This window comes from Telmatherina bonti (genome assembly GCF_933228915.1).
Source record: "Telmatherina bonti genome assembly, chromosome: 18".
NCBI lineage: Eukaryota > Metazoa > Chordata > Actinopteri > Atheriniformes > Telmatherinidae > Telmatherina > Telmatherina bonti.
Genome location: NC_136616.1, coordinates 21,378,251 through 21,395,951, shown reverse-complemented (window position 1 = coordinate 21,395,951; position 17,701 = coordinate 21,378,251). Strand labels below are relative to the sequence as shown.

Sequence of the window (17,701 nt, the reverse complement as noted above, 5' to 3'; positions counted from 1 at the left end):
AAAGATAGATTTTTTTTTTTTTACCAGCTCAGAAACATCAACAGAATTAAAAGTTTAGCCTCCCAGAAAGACCAGGAGAAACTCATCCATGCATTCATCTCCAGATGGCTGGATTACTGTAATGGTCCGTTTTAAAATCCCTACACTGGCTTCCAGTCAGACTCAGGATAGATTTTAAAACCCTGCTGATTGTTTACAAATCCCAGAATGGTTTAGAACCAGAATACATCTGTGATATGTTCAGGCAATATAAATAAAGCAGAGCTTTTAGATCCAAAGACTCAGGTCAACTAGTCCAGACTAAACATGGAAGCAGCATTGAGCTGTTGTGTTGCAAATAAGTGGAACAAACTGCCAGTGGAAACTGAACTTTAAGCACTTTTAAATCCAGGTTAAAAACATTTTTCTCATGCACCTATGCATTAAACTGAACAGTAACTTTTACCTTAGCTTAAAATCCTTTGCATTTAATTTACTATTTCCTTGTGATTTTAATGTGATTTTTGCTATTTGTTGCTGCTTTTGACTACATTTTAAGGTTTTCTTTGCACCACATATATTATTTTTAATGCTTTATGTAAAGCACTTGGAATAGTCTTGCACATGAAATGCATTGTACAAATAAACTTGTCTTGCATTGCTTTGCTGCTTTGTCTGCAGCTTCTTTTCAGTAATAAGGCTGCACTTCAAAGCCTTTTGTCAGGTTATGACCAGTGCGCAGAGGATGGTGTCACTGAACTTGGCTCTTCTCTGCAGAGTAAGTTAAATTTAGTGCTGTGAAATTGGACTCCTATGACCTATGTGAGTTGCACTTAAAAGCAAAATAAAAATCAAGTTACTGCTGTCAGATAAGGCTGCATTTAAGAGTAGCAGGCTACCTGCAGACTGCTAAACAATAGCAAAACATCCATCTATACATACTTATCTAGCAGCTGCATCAACTACAACATTTCATTTTGCGGTAAACCTTTGTTCCATGTAGACCTGCAGAAAGTCCTTTCTGAGGTGAAGAAAGAAAAATGTCCATCAAACGCATCCATAGGAAAAATATTTATACCCAAGGAATAAATCATCATAATAATATTAAATCCTTTATAGCTATCAAATGTTTTGGTACATCATGTAAAGTCATGAAGTTTTCTTCCCCTGAGCTGGTTAACAACAGTATTGCTCTAATGAAGACATAGGCTGAGAACAATACATAGACTGGCTGATCTGACAAAAATAACTATCGCATATTTTGGAGAAAAAGTGAATGAGCAAAAATGCAACAAAAAACAAAAATAAAATGTTACATATCAGATGTCTAATTTGTTATCCTGTATTGATATCTGGTAATGAAGTAATCATGATTAATTATTTTTTCTTTTCTCCTTTATAAGTGAATTATAACAGCTTGGTCAAATAAATGGTAGCCTAACCATCTTTAAAGTATTGCCATGACCATATGTATTATGGAATATTATTACACTTAAAAAGAAAACACAAACTTCACATTACTTTCACACACTGCTGCACTGCTGTTAATCTGAGCCACAACATTAAAAATATATTAGACAAGAAGACTACATGCAGCCATAAAATGCAAATGAGGATCTGTTGTTCTGAATCTCATTTGATACATACACACATATATATATATATATATATATATATATATATATATATATATATATATATATATATATATATACATACATATATATATATATATATATATATATATATATATATATATATATATATATATATATATATATATATACATACATACATACATATATATATATATATATATATATATATATATATATATACATATATATATATATATATATATACATATATATATGTCAAATGAGATTCAGAACAGCAGATCCTCATTTGCATTTTATGGCTGCATGTAGTCTTCTTATATATATATATATATATATATATATATATATATATATATATATATATATATATATATATATATATATGTATATATATACATATATATATATATATATATATATATATATATATATGTACATATATATATATATATATATATATATATATATGTATATTAGAAAGAACTGACAGCCAATCAGTTACATTATTATACTATCATATATTATACTTTCAGTATAAAAGTGTCTCTATTACAGCATTTTGCTGGTTCCTTTGCACCATTTGTAATGCTTTCAACAATTCATGTAAATTATTTGGAGTATTCTTGTACTAATCTCCTATATAAACAGACTTGTCTTGCCTAAAGAGGAAATCTGTGAACATTTTAAATTGCATTCATAATGATAAACTCTGCCCTGGCTCGTTATAAACTTTACATTTCTCACACCAGAACCTGTAGGCTACTTCTTCTAGCAGGCTACTAAAAATAAAAAATAAGAATGAAAATTAATAAATAAAAAAAAAAACAAACAGGCACTTTCAGTCATACCTTTCTTCCACCTGTCAATTTTACCCAACCAATTGCTGGCCTCACGCGGCCAATCAGATTGAATTTCAGGCTTTTGTGAAACCAATGAGGGCGCGGTTTACGTACGGCAAACCAAGGGGACGGCAGGATAAAAACTTAGCCGCCGTGGATAGAAAAGTTTTGAGGGGAGCAGGAGGGAGGGGATTGAGGAGTGACACGAGAGACAGCGAGCATGACCGACGTCGAGCCGCAGGGCGCTCCTCCAGTGGTACCGGTGGATGAAAAGCCGCAGCCGGAGAGGAAAGTCATAGGTAGGCTGAAGTGTCGTTTTAACCGGTGATTAAAATCTCGCAAGGTGTTTCAACACGGCACTTTACCTTTCTGACTCACTGACATGTGTGAAAGTCATGGCAGCCACAACAACTTGATGTAAAATGAAAAATCCAGTGGCTGGCGAGACATGGTGCCACCATGGTATGTTTCAGTTTTGTGAGTCACATGTGCTGCACAGATTTATGACGTTTGTTTGTGAATTATTAAAACCAAAAATATCACACCCCTGGCTTATATAGGCGCCATCATGAAAGTATTTTATTGATCTAGGCGTACATAAAAACTTATGTTGTGCGTTTCATGGATTTGTTGACTAATTAAAATGGGCGTTTAATGTTTTTTTTTTTTTTTTTTTTTAAAAAAAAAATTTTTTTTTTGCAAAAGTTAAGACCGAAACAACGTGAAAGCTTGCTAACCTGACAGTATGACCATTTGACCTAAATTGTCTTGTATTTGCTGTCGCGCGCGCCTTCTCGCAGCTGCAAATCATCGTACTATAATTAGAGGTGCCAATTAACTCGTTTATTTTAATGGTCTGTTTTCAAAGGTAGTAATAGTTTTTGTGTCAGGTTTTAATTTTTGAAAACCTTTTGAACAGGTTTTGTTGTTCTGCTGTTCTCCTTCCTGACCTGGTTTCAAAGTCTTTTGTTAATGATTGATGTTAGTCAGGTTGATAGTAATCCAAAGAAGATAACAGTAGGCTATTCTTTGACAGCCTCCACAGGTTTGTCTAGTGTTTTCTTTAATTGTCAATATTAATGACATTCTGTTGCAGCCACATCAGTTCAAGGCACAGTGAAATGGTTCAATGTGCGTAATGGCTATGGCTTCATAAACAGGTATGGCTTTTTTTTTTTTTGTTTGCTAATATCAACGTGTCCTGGTTAAAATGCAATCCCAGGCAACTATTAACGTCAAGCTCTTTCTTACAGAGATGACACTAAAGAAGATGTGTTTGTTCATCAGGTGAGCTCAGACTTTTTAATATTTTCCTGTTTTATTCCCCTTCTGATGGTAAACATGTTTTCAGACGGCTATAAAGAAGAACAATCCTAGGAAATTCCTTCGCAGTGTTGGAGATGGCGAAGTTGTCGAGTTTGATGTAATTGAAGCAGCTAAAGTAAGTGTCAATGTTTTTGATAAATGGATGATGTAATTATCTTTTTAAAATCAGATGTTCAGAATATTATGCATTCCTGTGTCCTCCTTTCAGGGTTCAGAGGCAGCCAATGTGACTGGTCCAGGGGGTGTTCCAGTAAAAGGCAGTCGCTATGCTCCAAACAAGCGTCGTTTCCGTCGAAGGTTCTTTCCCCGCAATCCCCGGCCTAGTGACCTGAGCAAGCCAACTGATGGCCAGGCCCCAGCTCCTGAGACAGACGGTTCAGCAGAGGATGGGACACTGAGGCCACAACAGCGCCGCCGTAGGCCCCGCAGACCACGGCAGCAGACTCAAAACGTAAACTTAGACAGAAGTTGGACAGCACAGCTTGTACAAGGAGACACAGAAAATTGAGTGTTTTTATGTTGAGTATGTTTTACTTGCAGTCACCTGATAAGCAGTCAGTCCTTATGGGCATTTTTGAGATTGTTGAATCACAGGATTTTATTAAAGGCCACAAACTGCTGTGATGGTGGTTTGGTTGCATTTTGTCAGGGTGATGATGGAGAACAGAAGGATGTAGTTGCAGAGGGTGAAGAGGCACAGCAGAGGCCGCCACGGCGCAGATTCTGGCGCCCATATCGAAGGTAATTCCGTTTTTCCGTTTTTAAAAAGATCAGGTGCGTCTGTGAGGGGGTGGATACTTGGAGTATTGAAATCTAAATATACTCTTCCGTTGACTCAGACCGTTGCACCCTCGCCCAACTCCCGCTCAGTCAGCGGATGACAAGAAAGCGTCTGCTGCAGAGGACACCAAGGAGGAGGAGCAGGTTGAGGAGAAGCAGGAGAAGGCCTCTGAAGCCACCGAGGGCCCCCAGACCAATGGAGAGTCGGCTGAGGGCCAAGGCCAGAAACAACGCCGGTCATCTAGACGACGCAGGCAAAGACATTCTGAGTCCTCTGCCTCAAAAGCAAGTGGGATTTATTATTTATGGCTAATAAACTAAACCAGGTAGTTATTCTGGGAACTTGGTGGGGATATTTCCCAAACATTGCTGAAGAATCAGTTATGATTCACATGGACTTACAACCATGATTTCAGCTATGAATCAGGCTTTGATCAATGAGCTGATTTTTTTAAACCGATGTCATTATTTAAGACTAGGGTTGCAGACTGGTTGGTTTTAGAATTGTAGAAAATGGTATGAGACCACCAAGCTCCATGAGACAACCCATCCTCGTACACAGTGATCATTTTCAGATCTTGTAGAATCTGTTCTGTTTTACAAGAATGGCTATGAAGTTTAACTATTCCTTTTTTTTCTGTCATAAAGAATGATACAGAGAAGTCTGCATCTGAACAGGACACCCCACCTCAGACGTCAAAGCCAGCAGACCTGAAATTGACATCAAAATCACCGGGAACTTCACCAAAAACCTCTCCTAAAACACCAAAATCACCTGTGGTAAGAAGCTGTATTATTGTCATTGGGTTAGCTTTCTCTGAATCTTGAGATGTGATGCCCCTCACCCATTGCAACCCCTTCATAGGAAGCTGCCACAACAGACCAAGCTCCAGCAGAGTGACTTTCACGCACACGTGACTTTGGGCAAGAGGTGGGACCCCCACACAAACTGTGCAACCCTGGGTTGGGAGGGTTGGGACACTGGAAAGGATAAGATTGTACTTATTGTGCTGCCATATTGGTCAAGTAAATGGATTTAGGTGGAAAATCTGTGTCAAAGGAAGGGTTTTTTTTATGGCGATTTAGTTTATGTTGGGAATTAGGTTTTTGTTAAGTACAGGGAAGATAGTTTTAGGCTCACATTCTGGAAACTGGGATATCAGACCAGTGTAATCTGTATTAGCAGTATCTTGTTTCACTTTACCCTTTTCAATCCCTGTTTTTTTTTGTTTTTTGTTTTTTTCCCCCAATTTTTTTTTTCTTTTTAATTTGCCTCTTAGGTCCTTGGGTTGGAGGACTGGACCTTTGCACTGCATCGCCCAATCCCATCCACCCACACACACACACACACCTGGCTCCCAATCCTCCAACCCGCCTCGTCTCGTTGTCACCCCTCCAACCCTCCCTCCCCTTTTGTCTTGTGTTGTCCTGTCTATATGCTGACCTTTTGAGAAGAACTGAGTTGGGAAGAAAGAGGATACTGGTGGGTGCATATTTGGAAGTTAGAAATACACCTCTACAAAGAATGTGGGAGGAAAATGGAAAATCTGCTTGGTAACCCAGTTAATCCAACCCCTCTTGGAATAAAAAAAAAAAAACAAACAAGCTTTTCTTTAATTGACCAGATGGGGTACATCAAGTTTAGAGGAACCAACCTTGTTTTTTATTTATCATTTTAATTTAAAGGGAAACCCAAGCAGGTGTGTAGTTGGTGGGAGTCAGTTTAGTTCTGTTGCCACCAGAATCAACTCCCTCTCATCTCCTCAGCTGAGGTTGGATTGATGGAAAAAAATATTTCCTGAGTTTTATTTGTGCTTTTCTTTGGAGGGGATTATGTGCAATGTCGGTACTTAAAAAGATAATGAATAAATCATGTTTGCAAATCTCATCATGGAGTTGTTTTTGTCATACTGGAATTCAGAATAGCGGAAAGTTTGGCTGCATTTATGTTGGTTTTTAAGATTGGATTAAACTGTTTAACTACAAATTAACTGAAGCCTTTGAGTGTTTTTACAACAAAATTATTTACAGTATTTGTATGACCACAGTCAAATTACAAGTTTTCAACACAAATTTGTCAAACAAGACAAATGACAGGCAAAGGAAATACAAACTTGATTGTGATTATAAAATGTAGCTACAAAAATCTATATCCAACCATATATAATTGCACATCTCGCCCTAGCCTACTGGGCAGCTTGAAAAAAAAATCAAATAAAACCAGTTGGAGTGCATGAAGAATTACAACTTTCAGACCCTCATACTTTTAACACTTTTCAACACACCATTTACATGACATACCAAAATGGTTCTTTTAAAAAAATAAATAAATTTAAAAAAAAAAAAAAAAAATTCTGCGGGTTGTGCCTCAAGTTTTTCATAAAAATGCACTTTCACCCAAGTTGAAAATACATTTGGAAGCTCAGTTTATCAGTAAAGACTAAATCTGTCATTTGGTTTGATTCACTAAAAAGCTGAATTATTGATTAGGTCCTTGAATTTCAAAGCAGATACAGTTTTTAAAAATTGGTTCTATACTCAAAATTTGAAGATGTTTAAACTAGAAAGAGGTTGATCTGAAAATTGATCTATGCTGTGCCAATTTTTAGTATGTTACACATTTTTGTTGGACTAATATATGCACTCAGTTTATAAAGGTTGTCAGTCATTTCTGTTCTCAAACTAAAGCTGGGCAAGTTGCATTAACTAGTTTCTGTACCTCCAAAACTTGGAAAACTTTGGATGTCTTTGTGTTAAAGTGCAGGAATTCCAAAGTGTGTCTGATGCCGTCCATCAATACTGAATGCATAAACAAGGAATAACATCCTATTATCCTAGTGGCAGTCTATGCCTCAATAGTCTATATTGTTCCAATTACAATGGTCAGCCTCTAACCCTTAGGTTTGCAGCCTTTGTCAAGACAAAATATACAGTTCCTCCTGTACTGTAGTGGTACCAGACAAGGACAATTCCAAAACACCCAAATTGTCACACACAACACTGCTTTGGCACCACAAGCAATATAAATACAATAGATCAGGAGAGTCCAAAATCTATCCTTGGGGGCCACAGTCCTGCTGGTTCTCTCTATATCCCTGCTCCAACACACTTGACACAAATGAATCCAGCAGCCTACCAAGTTCTGTACAATGACTCGAGTTCGGTGTGTTGGAGCAGGGATTTATCCAAAAACCTACAGGATTATGACCCTGAAGGACCGGAGCTGGACACCCCCGCAATAGATCTAAGTTTTAGAGTAGGGGCCCTTTTACAAAGATCCTCTCAAGTTTTGTTCTGTTCCAGTTTTATTTTAAAGGAACTCGTTAGTTGTTCATGTCCTCCCCCAAATAGTCAAGCTCTGTGCTGGGTTTGTCCAGGTCCAGATCCAGATCCATATCCATCATGCCTCCTGAGTGCTGATTAAAGTTTGCTGCAATCTGGTCAAAAGTTTTGCCCTGGGTCTCTGGCACTCGGAAGAATGTGAAAATGAGGAAGAAGAGGAGAAGTATTGCAAAGATCAGGAAGACATATGGCCCACAAAGTTCCTGGGGAAGGATAAATGGATGGTATAAATACAAAACAAAGGGAAAAAAATCCCATTGGTGCCCTTATTGCGTTTCAAAGTTACTTACTGCAACATATTGGAAGCACATGCCAATGATGAAGTTTGCGGTCCAATTTGAACAGCCCGCCACAGCCATGGCAGCCGGCCTCGGACCTTGAGAAAACAGCTCTGCTACAAAGAACCAGGGGATGGGACCTGGACCCACCTCAAAGAAGGCCACAAAACCAAAGATGGCTAGCATGCAGACGTAGCTCATCCAAGGAACGTTGTCCTGTCAAGTCAAAGTAAAAAGAAGTCAGAGGTTTGTTTATACTGGTAGCGTCAGCATCCACAATGGTGAAGTGCACTCAGATTCTTCAATTACTCACAAGTAAAGCCAAAGCCATGGTCATGATGATGGCACAAATACACATTCCTCCTAGTCCTAGCATGTGAAGTGTCCGTCGACCCATCCTCTCCACCAGGAAAAGCTTTCAAGGTGAGAAATATTGGCAGCACAGAAAGTATTATTCTTAGTAGCAAATTGCAGCAAAATTATATATACTATTTTTTATGTCAAATCTTATTTGAGGTTTAAAGGTTGTACTTGGACATGAGGCAATTTATAGTCACGAATGGAAATAATGTTAGCACATACTTAGAATGTAAATATGGTAGTTTGCTACAAATAGCTTGTTGGTCCCTAATGATAACTAAAACTAAAAGAATTACCAGAAAAACAAATATATCTTTTATACTTAAAGAATTCACCTGATGAAACAAATTCAACTGATATTCATTTATCTTGACTGAGGTGGTTGATGAGCAAACACACCCAAAACTCAGAATAGTGACATAGCACTTCTTGACCTGTTTTATAACACTAACACTTGGGTGAAGGAGCTTTTTGATAGGGAGGCACAAGAAACAGGGTGACCACTTCCTCTTATCTTGTTTACTTTCTGATAACAGCGTTAAACAGTAATGGAGACGCACTGATTGAGTCCATGTAGGTCGTAGAAAGACTGTAGTCTTTACTGTAATATGTTATATACCGTGAGCAGATTCTCTTGAGAGGAAAGGTTTAAAAGGCCGACATGTGAATCCTTACCGAGACCACAGTAAAGGCACAGTTCACTACTCCAGCTCCGATGGTGGCATAGACTGGACTCTGGACTCCTGCCTTCATGAAGATACTGGTGGAGTAGTAGAAAATCTGCAACGGTGAAACAGATTTAGGTTAGGTCAATACGACACAGATGATTTCTAGTTTTGGAGCTTGACATAGGCTGTACTGATGCCACTGTGGTGCTGAATTTAACAAAAGCTTTAATACAGTTGGAGATCAATGAACATCTAAATCACCGTGACAACAGACTTACTGCATTGACCCCCGAGAGCTGCTGGGAGAGCTGCAGCAGGATGGAGATGATGATGGGCTGCCGGTAAAGAGTGGATCGGAACAGTTCGGGGATGGACACCTTCCTCTCCATGTCCATCCTCCTTTTTTCCTCCTTCATTTCTGCAAGCATGTCGCCCACCTCCTGTCGACCCGTTAACCTCCTCAAACCTGTACACAGGAAAAACCCTATGAGTTTTAGCGCACTATAAAGTGTGTCACGTGCCAAATATTATGGAAAATAAACTTTCTTATAAGTCAAAATGTAGTGATAACAGCTATTTTGTGAATAAATGAAAGGATCAAAGGGGATAGTTCTTCACATATTAATGTACACTTACAATGATTGTACACTTACATTGATCATTGAAATGCCACCTGAAGAGTGACTAAATCAAAGAAAATTTCATTCTTATTTATATTATTGTGCTTTAGCATCCACCAATTGTGACCAATGTAATAAAGTCACAAGAGAAAAGGGAATAGTGATTACAGGTTCCATGTTGTCCTACTTTTCCCTTACTGCAGCTTGACAAATGGTTTCAGGAGACCCCCCCTTCATCTTAAGTGTTCTCCTCTAAGAGCGTCATCTGCAAGTGTGAAATTGCTAAATGACAGCAATCCTGGTTACAATAAAAGAGGTCACTTCAGATGCACTCACCACTCTTGGCATGGTGCTCCTGACATCGGACGATGTAGAGGAATCGAGGGCTCTCAGGGCAGAAGGGCAACAGACCCATCTGGAGTACAGTCGGCACAACAGTCAAGCCCATCAGAACGGGCCACAAGTGCTCGCTGCCGAGCAACGACTCAAGCCCAAGGATCTGTGTAAGGCGAGGAAACAAGTTCAAGAACTCAAGGTTTTAAAGAATAATCACATGAATTATTTTTACAAAATAATAAAATGACAGACAAGAATATATTCTGCTTCCTAATTAAAGTCAATTCAAGAAAGAAGCTGTGCTTTACTACACCTGCAGCACTTATACCTGTGCTATAAGAATGCCGGTGACTATTGCCAGTTGGTGCAGTGTGCCCAGAGCCCCTCGAAGACTCGTAGGTGCTATCTCACCAACATACATGGGTGTCAAGCCAGATGCCAACCCTGTGCAGAGGAACAGACAAAAATACATCAAGCATGAAGGAGATCACCAACTGCAAGATTACTATGGGAAAAAAATATTACATGAAAACATCATGAGATAGATAAAGAACAAAAAAAAGGGCACAGAGCAGTGGATGACTCACCACAGTATGCACCAATGACAAAACGCCCAAGGATCATCATTTCAAAGGAATGACAAAGCTTGGACATCCCCATCAGACTTCCACCAATAAACGCAAACATGTTGTTTATGAGCATGGCTTTCCTCCTGGAAGAAACAAGAAGGCAGACCACAGGTTTTTTTTCTTCACAGTTGGGATTGAGACTGAGCATTTCATCTGCCATTTGATGTCCATTTCAAATTATTTTCATACCTAAATCATACATAATAAAATATATATAAACATAACTTTGTATAATGGCAAATCATTCATCATCCTAACAGCTTCATCCAATGAAGGTTCACAGGGAAGCTGGAGCCTTACTCGGCAGTCTTTGGGCAAAGACAGGGTACACCCTGGACAGCTCGCCAGTCCATCACAGTAATGATAAATCACAAAAGATTTATTTACTGGCTCTTCCTAAGCCCACATAGCTAGAAAACATCACTAACACAAGTCAAACTAAAGCTCAAGTCTCCCAAGGTTAATGAAAAACTATATCAAAAGGTATATATGGCTGTTTTTGTTGCATGATATTGCAAGAATTGTTTGTTCTTCTTTTTCCCTTAGCTCCATATTCTAGATACACTTACTGCATAAGCAGTGTTTCTCAATTCAGGTCCTCAGCCCCCCCCCCCCCCCCCCCCCCCCGCCTGTTTTAGACATGATCTTCTTCCAAAGCACCTGGGTCAGATTATTGAACTTCCTCATCAAGTTTTTTGCAGCCTGTTAATGAGCCCTTTATTTCATAAAGGTGTGTTTAAGAAGGGTTGCCTATAAAACATGCAGGGTAGGGTGGCCTGAGGGACAGAATTGAGAAACACTGCTGTATAGAAACGCCATGAAAGCCAGTTATATCTCAGCCTCAAGAGGGCAGTGTGACACCGAAACACTGACAACTCATTCTCCATCAAACACTGATGAAACTGCTTCTGTTTCTTATGCTTCCTCTAGTTCATTATTTGAGATGTAAATGTTGTAGAAAACATGGGTAAGACTGAAAGAGAAATAGAAAATAATGGAAAAAAAACACCCAGTGAAACCCGAGTATGCCAAATTTACATTGTAAGATACTAGTTTAATTCATGTGATCATGATTTTGAAGCCACACGTTGCTCTGCAGCCAACTTGGGGATAAAAAGTACATAAGTTCAACCTTCTTGCTCAATCTACTTCACACTTCTTTTTGTAATAAATGGACATCACTTAGTCTGTTAAAATCATGGATATTAGAATATTCAGAAAAGTTTAAAGAGCTCATATAACTCACTTCAGGTTCATTGTTTCATTTAAGCATGTAATACTTTCTGAACCTAAGCCGACATCAAGGAAATAAAAAAAAATTCTGATGTTGACGTCACTATTGTGGGTTATGTTGTACACACACAGGAGACAGCAGAGATTCCAGTTCACTGTCCTGAAGTGAACAATGCTCATGACCTTATGTGTAATAATTTGTTGCAACAAACTCAAGATAACTCAGTATTTGTCATTAAACAGTAAAACGTTTCTCTTTCAGCATTTGTGTTTTCTCTGTGTATCATGAATAAAATATTGGCTCATTTGCTCTGGATTTTGTTGCACCCTTTTATTTGCATTCCACATATCTCAATGTTTTTGACACAAGTGTTGTATATGATTATGTTCCAATAAAAAAGCTAGGACTAGGCTAAAGTTTTAGGAGAGGGTGTTGTCCCATGTGTGAGAAAATAGCTCCTACATAACCACAAAAGCTTTATTCTCTTTAAATCCTACATCACTGAACAACTGAATCTCTGTATACGTGCTGTGGTAGATTCATGCTTCATTTTTCCTGTGTGGGACATTCAGAGTGAGGCTAGTTTCTAGTTGTGATGACAGAAAATGATCACATTGTGTACAAATGTTAACCTGATATTTGAAATGACCTAGAGAAACTTTCCATCACGCCTCTCTGCACTTAATCTCCGCACAAGGTTAAAGACTGAGCCAAGTGCAGAAACTCTATCAACATTTTGAGAAGACTTCCCAGACTCATCTTATTTTACCAATCAAGCAGCGAGACCACTTTAAAAGGATCATCTGTTTTTCGTGGGAAGCTTGAGTTGCAGCTACACTTTGACCTTAGAGGTCACAGCAGGCTGACCAGCAACACCAGTGACAGCTGCTTTCTTTTTTTTTTGGAAGACTGTGTTCTTATTGCACCCATATTGACCGCTCACACCCCCACCTCCCACTCCTCGACACCCCTCCTGACCCAGAGCTGTTAGGATCCCCTTTCATCCTTGCTAGAGACTGCAGGATAAATTCCAGTTTGCATCTCAGCTTGGTTACAGTGGAGAACTGGGTTAACAAGAATCAACATGGATGACTTCCTCTGAATCACTATGTAATAATAATAATAATAATAATAATAATAACAACAACAATAATAATAATAATAATAATAATAAATAAATCAATCAATAATAAATAATAGTAATAATAAATCAATTTGGATTTATTATGAATTGACACTGATGCATCATGGCTGAAGTGTGAAATATTACACCAGTGGAACATTTACTTACTTAATAAAGCTAATGTCAAACATCCTTACTCTGCATCCCTGAAAAGGATTAGGTGGGTGTAGAAAATGGATGGAAAGATGCTGCACATTAACAGGTATCAAATTAATCCATGCAGTCACCAAAGCATGTAAACTTGAGTGTGTGGCATCTTGAAATTCTCCTACCTGCCCAACCACTCGGAGATGAAGCCAACGCAGAAGGAGGAGAGCATGCCCCCAATGGAGAAGATGGCCACAGACAATGACCAAAGAGAGGTGAGGGTCCCTGTGGGGATGGGCTCACCATATCGTTGCACCCACGTAGCATTGTAGTCCTCCTCAATGATCTGAACGATTGCAAAGATAAGTTGTGGTGATTCGGCAAGTATTTATCTAGATGTTTAGAAATATTTGCTCGTTTCAAACAGCATGTTTTTGCAAAGCAAAGAGTGTCTGTGCTTGTATATGTGGTTGTGTGCTTATTTGTGGAAAATAATGTTTAATTTCTCTGATCTTTATTTTCATAACTACTAGTTTTATCTGTGGTTCATCCTGTCGTGGTGAAGAAGGAGCTGAGCCAGAAGGCGAAGCTCTCGATTTACCAGTCGATCTATGTTCCTACCCTCACCTATGGTCATGAGCTGTGGGTCGTGACCGAAAGAACGAGATCTCGTATACAGACGGCTGAAATGAGTTTCCTCCACAGGGTGGCTGGGCTCTCCCTTAGAGATAGGGTGAGGAGCTCGGACATCCGGGAGGGGCTCAGAGTAGAGCCGCTGCTCCTCCGCATCGAGAGGAACCAGTTGAGGTGGCTTGAGCATCTGGTCAGGATGCCTCCTGGGCGCCTCCCTGGTGAGGTGTTCCAGGCACGTCCCTCTGGGAGGAGACCCCGGGGAAGACCCAGGACACGTTGGAGGGATTATATCTCTCAGTTGGCCTGGGAACGCCTCGGGATCCCCCCTCCAGAGTTGGCAAATGTGGCTGGGGAGAGGGAAGTCTGGGCTTCCCTGCTTAGGCTGCTGCCCCCGCGACCCGACCCCGGATAAGCGGCAGAAGATGGATGGATGGATGGATGGATGGATAGTTTTATCTGTGTACATATCTGTCTTGTTCAGATCAGAAAGCTTACTATTATTTGTATTTCAGCTGTGAATTGAAAGCAATTTACTATAAATGCAAAGAGGAGTCAATTTATGCATAAAGGATACATAAATGTAATGATACTTTACGAAGAATGACTAAAATATGAGGCTGAGGCATGTCTAGTAAATCAAGTACAGCTAGAATTCAGCAGGCTTTTTCTAAAACAACTCTATTGTAAAGGTCAACAAAACAGGTAGAAAATCCCACCTGCAGACACTGAGCAGCTCAGACTGTTTGCAGTAAACCAAGTTCATCAAAAGATCCCTGAATAGCAACCGAGGCTGAGTGTGACTTCCCTGCCTATGCATCCTTCTTATTAACTGTTAACTATTCATAACACACTAAGCAACTCTGCTGTCAAGCTTCCTGTAACACAGTTAGGTGGAAGCTCTTTTCTGATGTACAAGACATTTTTGTTTCAAGAATAGAGTGCAATGCATATGGACTCATAAATCATTTTAGATACCTTTTCCTACTTAGTTCCCAAGCATGCTGTTACACTGGAACATCAGATGTGACTGCAATATGAGCAGCAACCCATTTTATGTCAAGAGCAAGTTGGTCTTTTAAGAACCTCATGCATTCGTCTATATATGGCACAACTAGGTTGTTCACCAGAATGACTCCTTTTTCATCCTCCTGCATTTATCTCTTCTGCTTTACTTACCTTTATTGATCACATATTTGGCACAATGTCAATGTCTCTGTAATGTTTGTTTTCAAAAATGCATCTGACAGCACGACACGTTGTTATGACCCAACATACCACCATCAGATTTGAGGAAACAGTGTGAACGTCTATACAAACACAGCCACCATGGTGACAAAACACCTTCTGAAACCATGACATTTTGCTGATGTGAGATTTAAATCAACAACAACACCGCAGAATGATGGTAAAACATGGACGACTCTGTTGCTATGTTGTTGTACACCACTGGTAACCTCTGTCTGTCACGCAACATTACAGACTAATTCTACACATGTTAATGCTGGGTATTTACCTTCTGAGGTGCATTGATCACTCCAATGTTGTAGCCAAATGTAAGAGATCCCAGAACCGCAGTGAAGACTGAGAGAGCAAGGGTTCCAGTCACCGTCTGCCATTAACACACAAACACAAAAAATGCAAATAAAAAACCTTAGGTTAAAAAAAAAAAACATACTGAAGACCATCATATGTGACAACTGGTGATTCATGTCTAAAAAGGTCTTCATAACTCGATATCAATAGCAAATAATTAAAGCTTAAGTGTACAACTAGGGTTAGGTTTAACAAACTCATACACACACACACACACACACACACACACTCAAATCACTGCTCGACTGACATCAACTATATATAACTGTGATCCTGATGAGAGACAATCCCTTTAGTGCTGTTCATGACTTCACTGGCTACTCGCCTGAACTTTAGCTTCCCTCTTATTTCCCATCAGACCACAGGCACCTGTCTCCACAATGACAAATGAGTTGACCTTGGGGAAATTAAGGTCCTCCCCTCCCACAGAGTTTACATTTCCACAAAGAGCCACTTTATAAGTGACAGCTGAGTTGCTGAGCCTTGAAAGTCTGATCACATTATTACTGCAAACTAAATTTCATTTTCATGAGTTTGACGTGGTGTTGTCTAAAAGCTTTGACCTACTTAATTTTCAAAGAACTGTTGGATAAACAGAGATGAGGCATCATGGCACTCTGGAAAGTTGACATTTTGATGATGTGGACCATGTCTGAATAAGGGTGCTAGTGAAATGTGGGCTTCTATTCTTTTATATTCTATATTGTTACATTTTGTAATGAAAAAATAAATATGTGGAAAAAGTAAACTGTGTCTCACTTTGAGCACATTTAGATGTAATGTTAAACTAATTAAATTAACCATGTTTGACAGAACCGAAGAGGTTTAAATAAATCCAAAACACTGCTTTTTGAGTTTGTCATGTTGAGTCTGTTTATATTTTCAAAAACCAAAACAGCCAAAGGCATATGCTTTATTACAAGCTGCATTTGACTACACCTGATATGTCTTTTCATGACAATTAAGAATCATTCTAGTTTTAGGCTACCTGATATATTAAGGGACCCACTGTATTATAATTTTGTGCATGTCTACAGTAAACACAGATTTCTTGCTTATAGTTTCCTAGTGATAACATCAACTTGGTGCCGATCCCTTTATGGGATCCTTTAAAGAATGATCAAACTCGTGGGAATCCATGCAAAGTGGGACGGGAAAGTTTAGAGATTGTTGTCTTCATGCCATCACGGATAATTACTCTGTTACATCCGTGCGTAAAATCTTGCCACGGGGGGTACGGGGGGGGGGGGGGTTACTATTTTCCGAAAATACAATAATCTATATCTTCATTGTGTCCATAAAAAGTAGATACATAATATTTACCTCCCCTCCAAGTTGCTGAAACCCGGCCGGCATTTTTGGACAGCTCCGGTCACCCCGGTGACACTTGGTAAAAGTTGCCAAACAAAACTTTACCCCGTGCGTTTTGGCAGGAAAAAAAAAAACGAAGAGATTTGTTAAATCCAGAAGGGAAGCCAGAAGTGAGAACTCTGGTGCGTGCTGTCCTGCAGATTGTCGTCTCTTCTTTGAAGTTTGTGTTGTCCGTCCAGCGGGAATAGTGACACCCACGTGCACGCCTCTTCCCTACGTAGGACAAGTGGAGAAAGTGGGGAGGGAGCTGCTGCTCAAGGGGGGCTGATCTTCAGGACAGGTGTCGTGCCAAGCCAGTCATCCCTGACAGAAATTGTATCCCTTGACGCGGGAGCGCGCACTTGTTGCGTCTTGCGTCTTCGTTGTGCTGGATTTCACCATGCAGGCCGTTTCGCGGGGCAATATTTATATTAAAGACTTGACAACACCCACATACAACAATTAAATAATAGCCCTGTGACCTAAAGCCTCCATAATACCACAATGTATCATTTTTTGGTAAGTTTTAAAAGCCTTTTCATGCATTGGTACCAGATAGTGAACGGACAGGCTGCCATCTGTTCTCTTTAAAGCTCAAACATTGAGTGTTTTATTTTAAATACATGGTTGATAATGAAATCAGTTTTTCCGACCCCCTAACCAGGGATGTCCAGCTCCGGTCCTTGAGGGCTGATGTCCTGCAGGTTTTCCATGCATCCAGGCTTCAGCACAGCTGACTCAGTGAGTCATTATGCAGACCTTTATAGGCTGTTAGATCCATTTAATCTGAGTCTGGTGTGCTAAAACAAAAATACATTGAAAATATGCAGGACAGCAGACTTCAA

General features: G+C 39.4%; 2 protein-coding genes across 2 annotated transcripts; one reads left to right on the top strand and one right to left on the bottom strand.

Annotated features, from left to right (window-relative positions):
* Window positions 1–2,657: 2,657 nt before the first annotated feature.
* On the top strand, window positions 2,658–5,444 carry LOC306769225 (Y-box-binding protein 2-A-like; the record flags this gene model as incomplete). The annotated part of the gene is made up of 9 exons (XM_079257791.1): window positions 2,658–2,736; window positions 3,534–3,597; window positions 3,691–3,724; window positions 3,789–3,878; window positions 3,972–4,214; window positions 4,413–4,504; window positions 4,603–4,832; window positions 5,202–5,320; window positions 5,409–5,444. 9 exons carry the CDS (start codon window positions 2,658–2,660, stop codon window positions 5,442–5,444), a joined length of 987 nt encoding a protein of 328 aa, XP_079113917.1.
* Window positions 5,445–6,177: 733 nt separating this feature from the next.
* Window positions 6,178–17,020, bottom strand: LOC306769348 (solute carrier family 2, facilitated glucose transporter member 4-like). Its single transcript, XM_079257916.1, has 11 exons — window positions 16,830–17,020; window positions 15,427–15,522; window positions 13,466–13,626; window positions 10,735–10,859; window positions 10,476–10,591; window positions 10,148–10,310; window positions 9,470–9,657; window positions 9,199–9,303; window positions 8,477–8,578; window positions 8,176–8,379; window positions 6,178–8,088 (listed from the first exon to the last, which is right to left on the bottom strand). Exons 1-11 carry the CDS (start codon window positions 16,860–16,862, stop codon window positions 7,867–7,869), a joined length of 1,515 nt encoding a protein of 504 aa, XP_079114042.1. The 5' UTR covers window positions 16,863–17,020; the 3' UTR covers window positions 6,178–7,866.
* Between the last annotated feature and the right edge of the window lie 681 nt (window positions 17,021–17,701).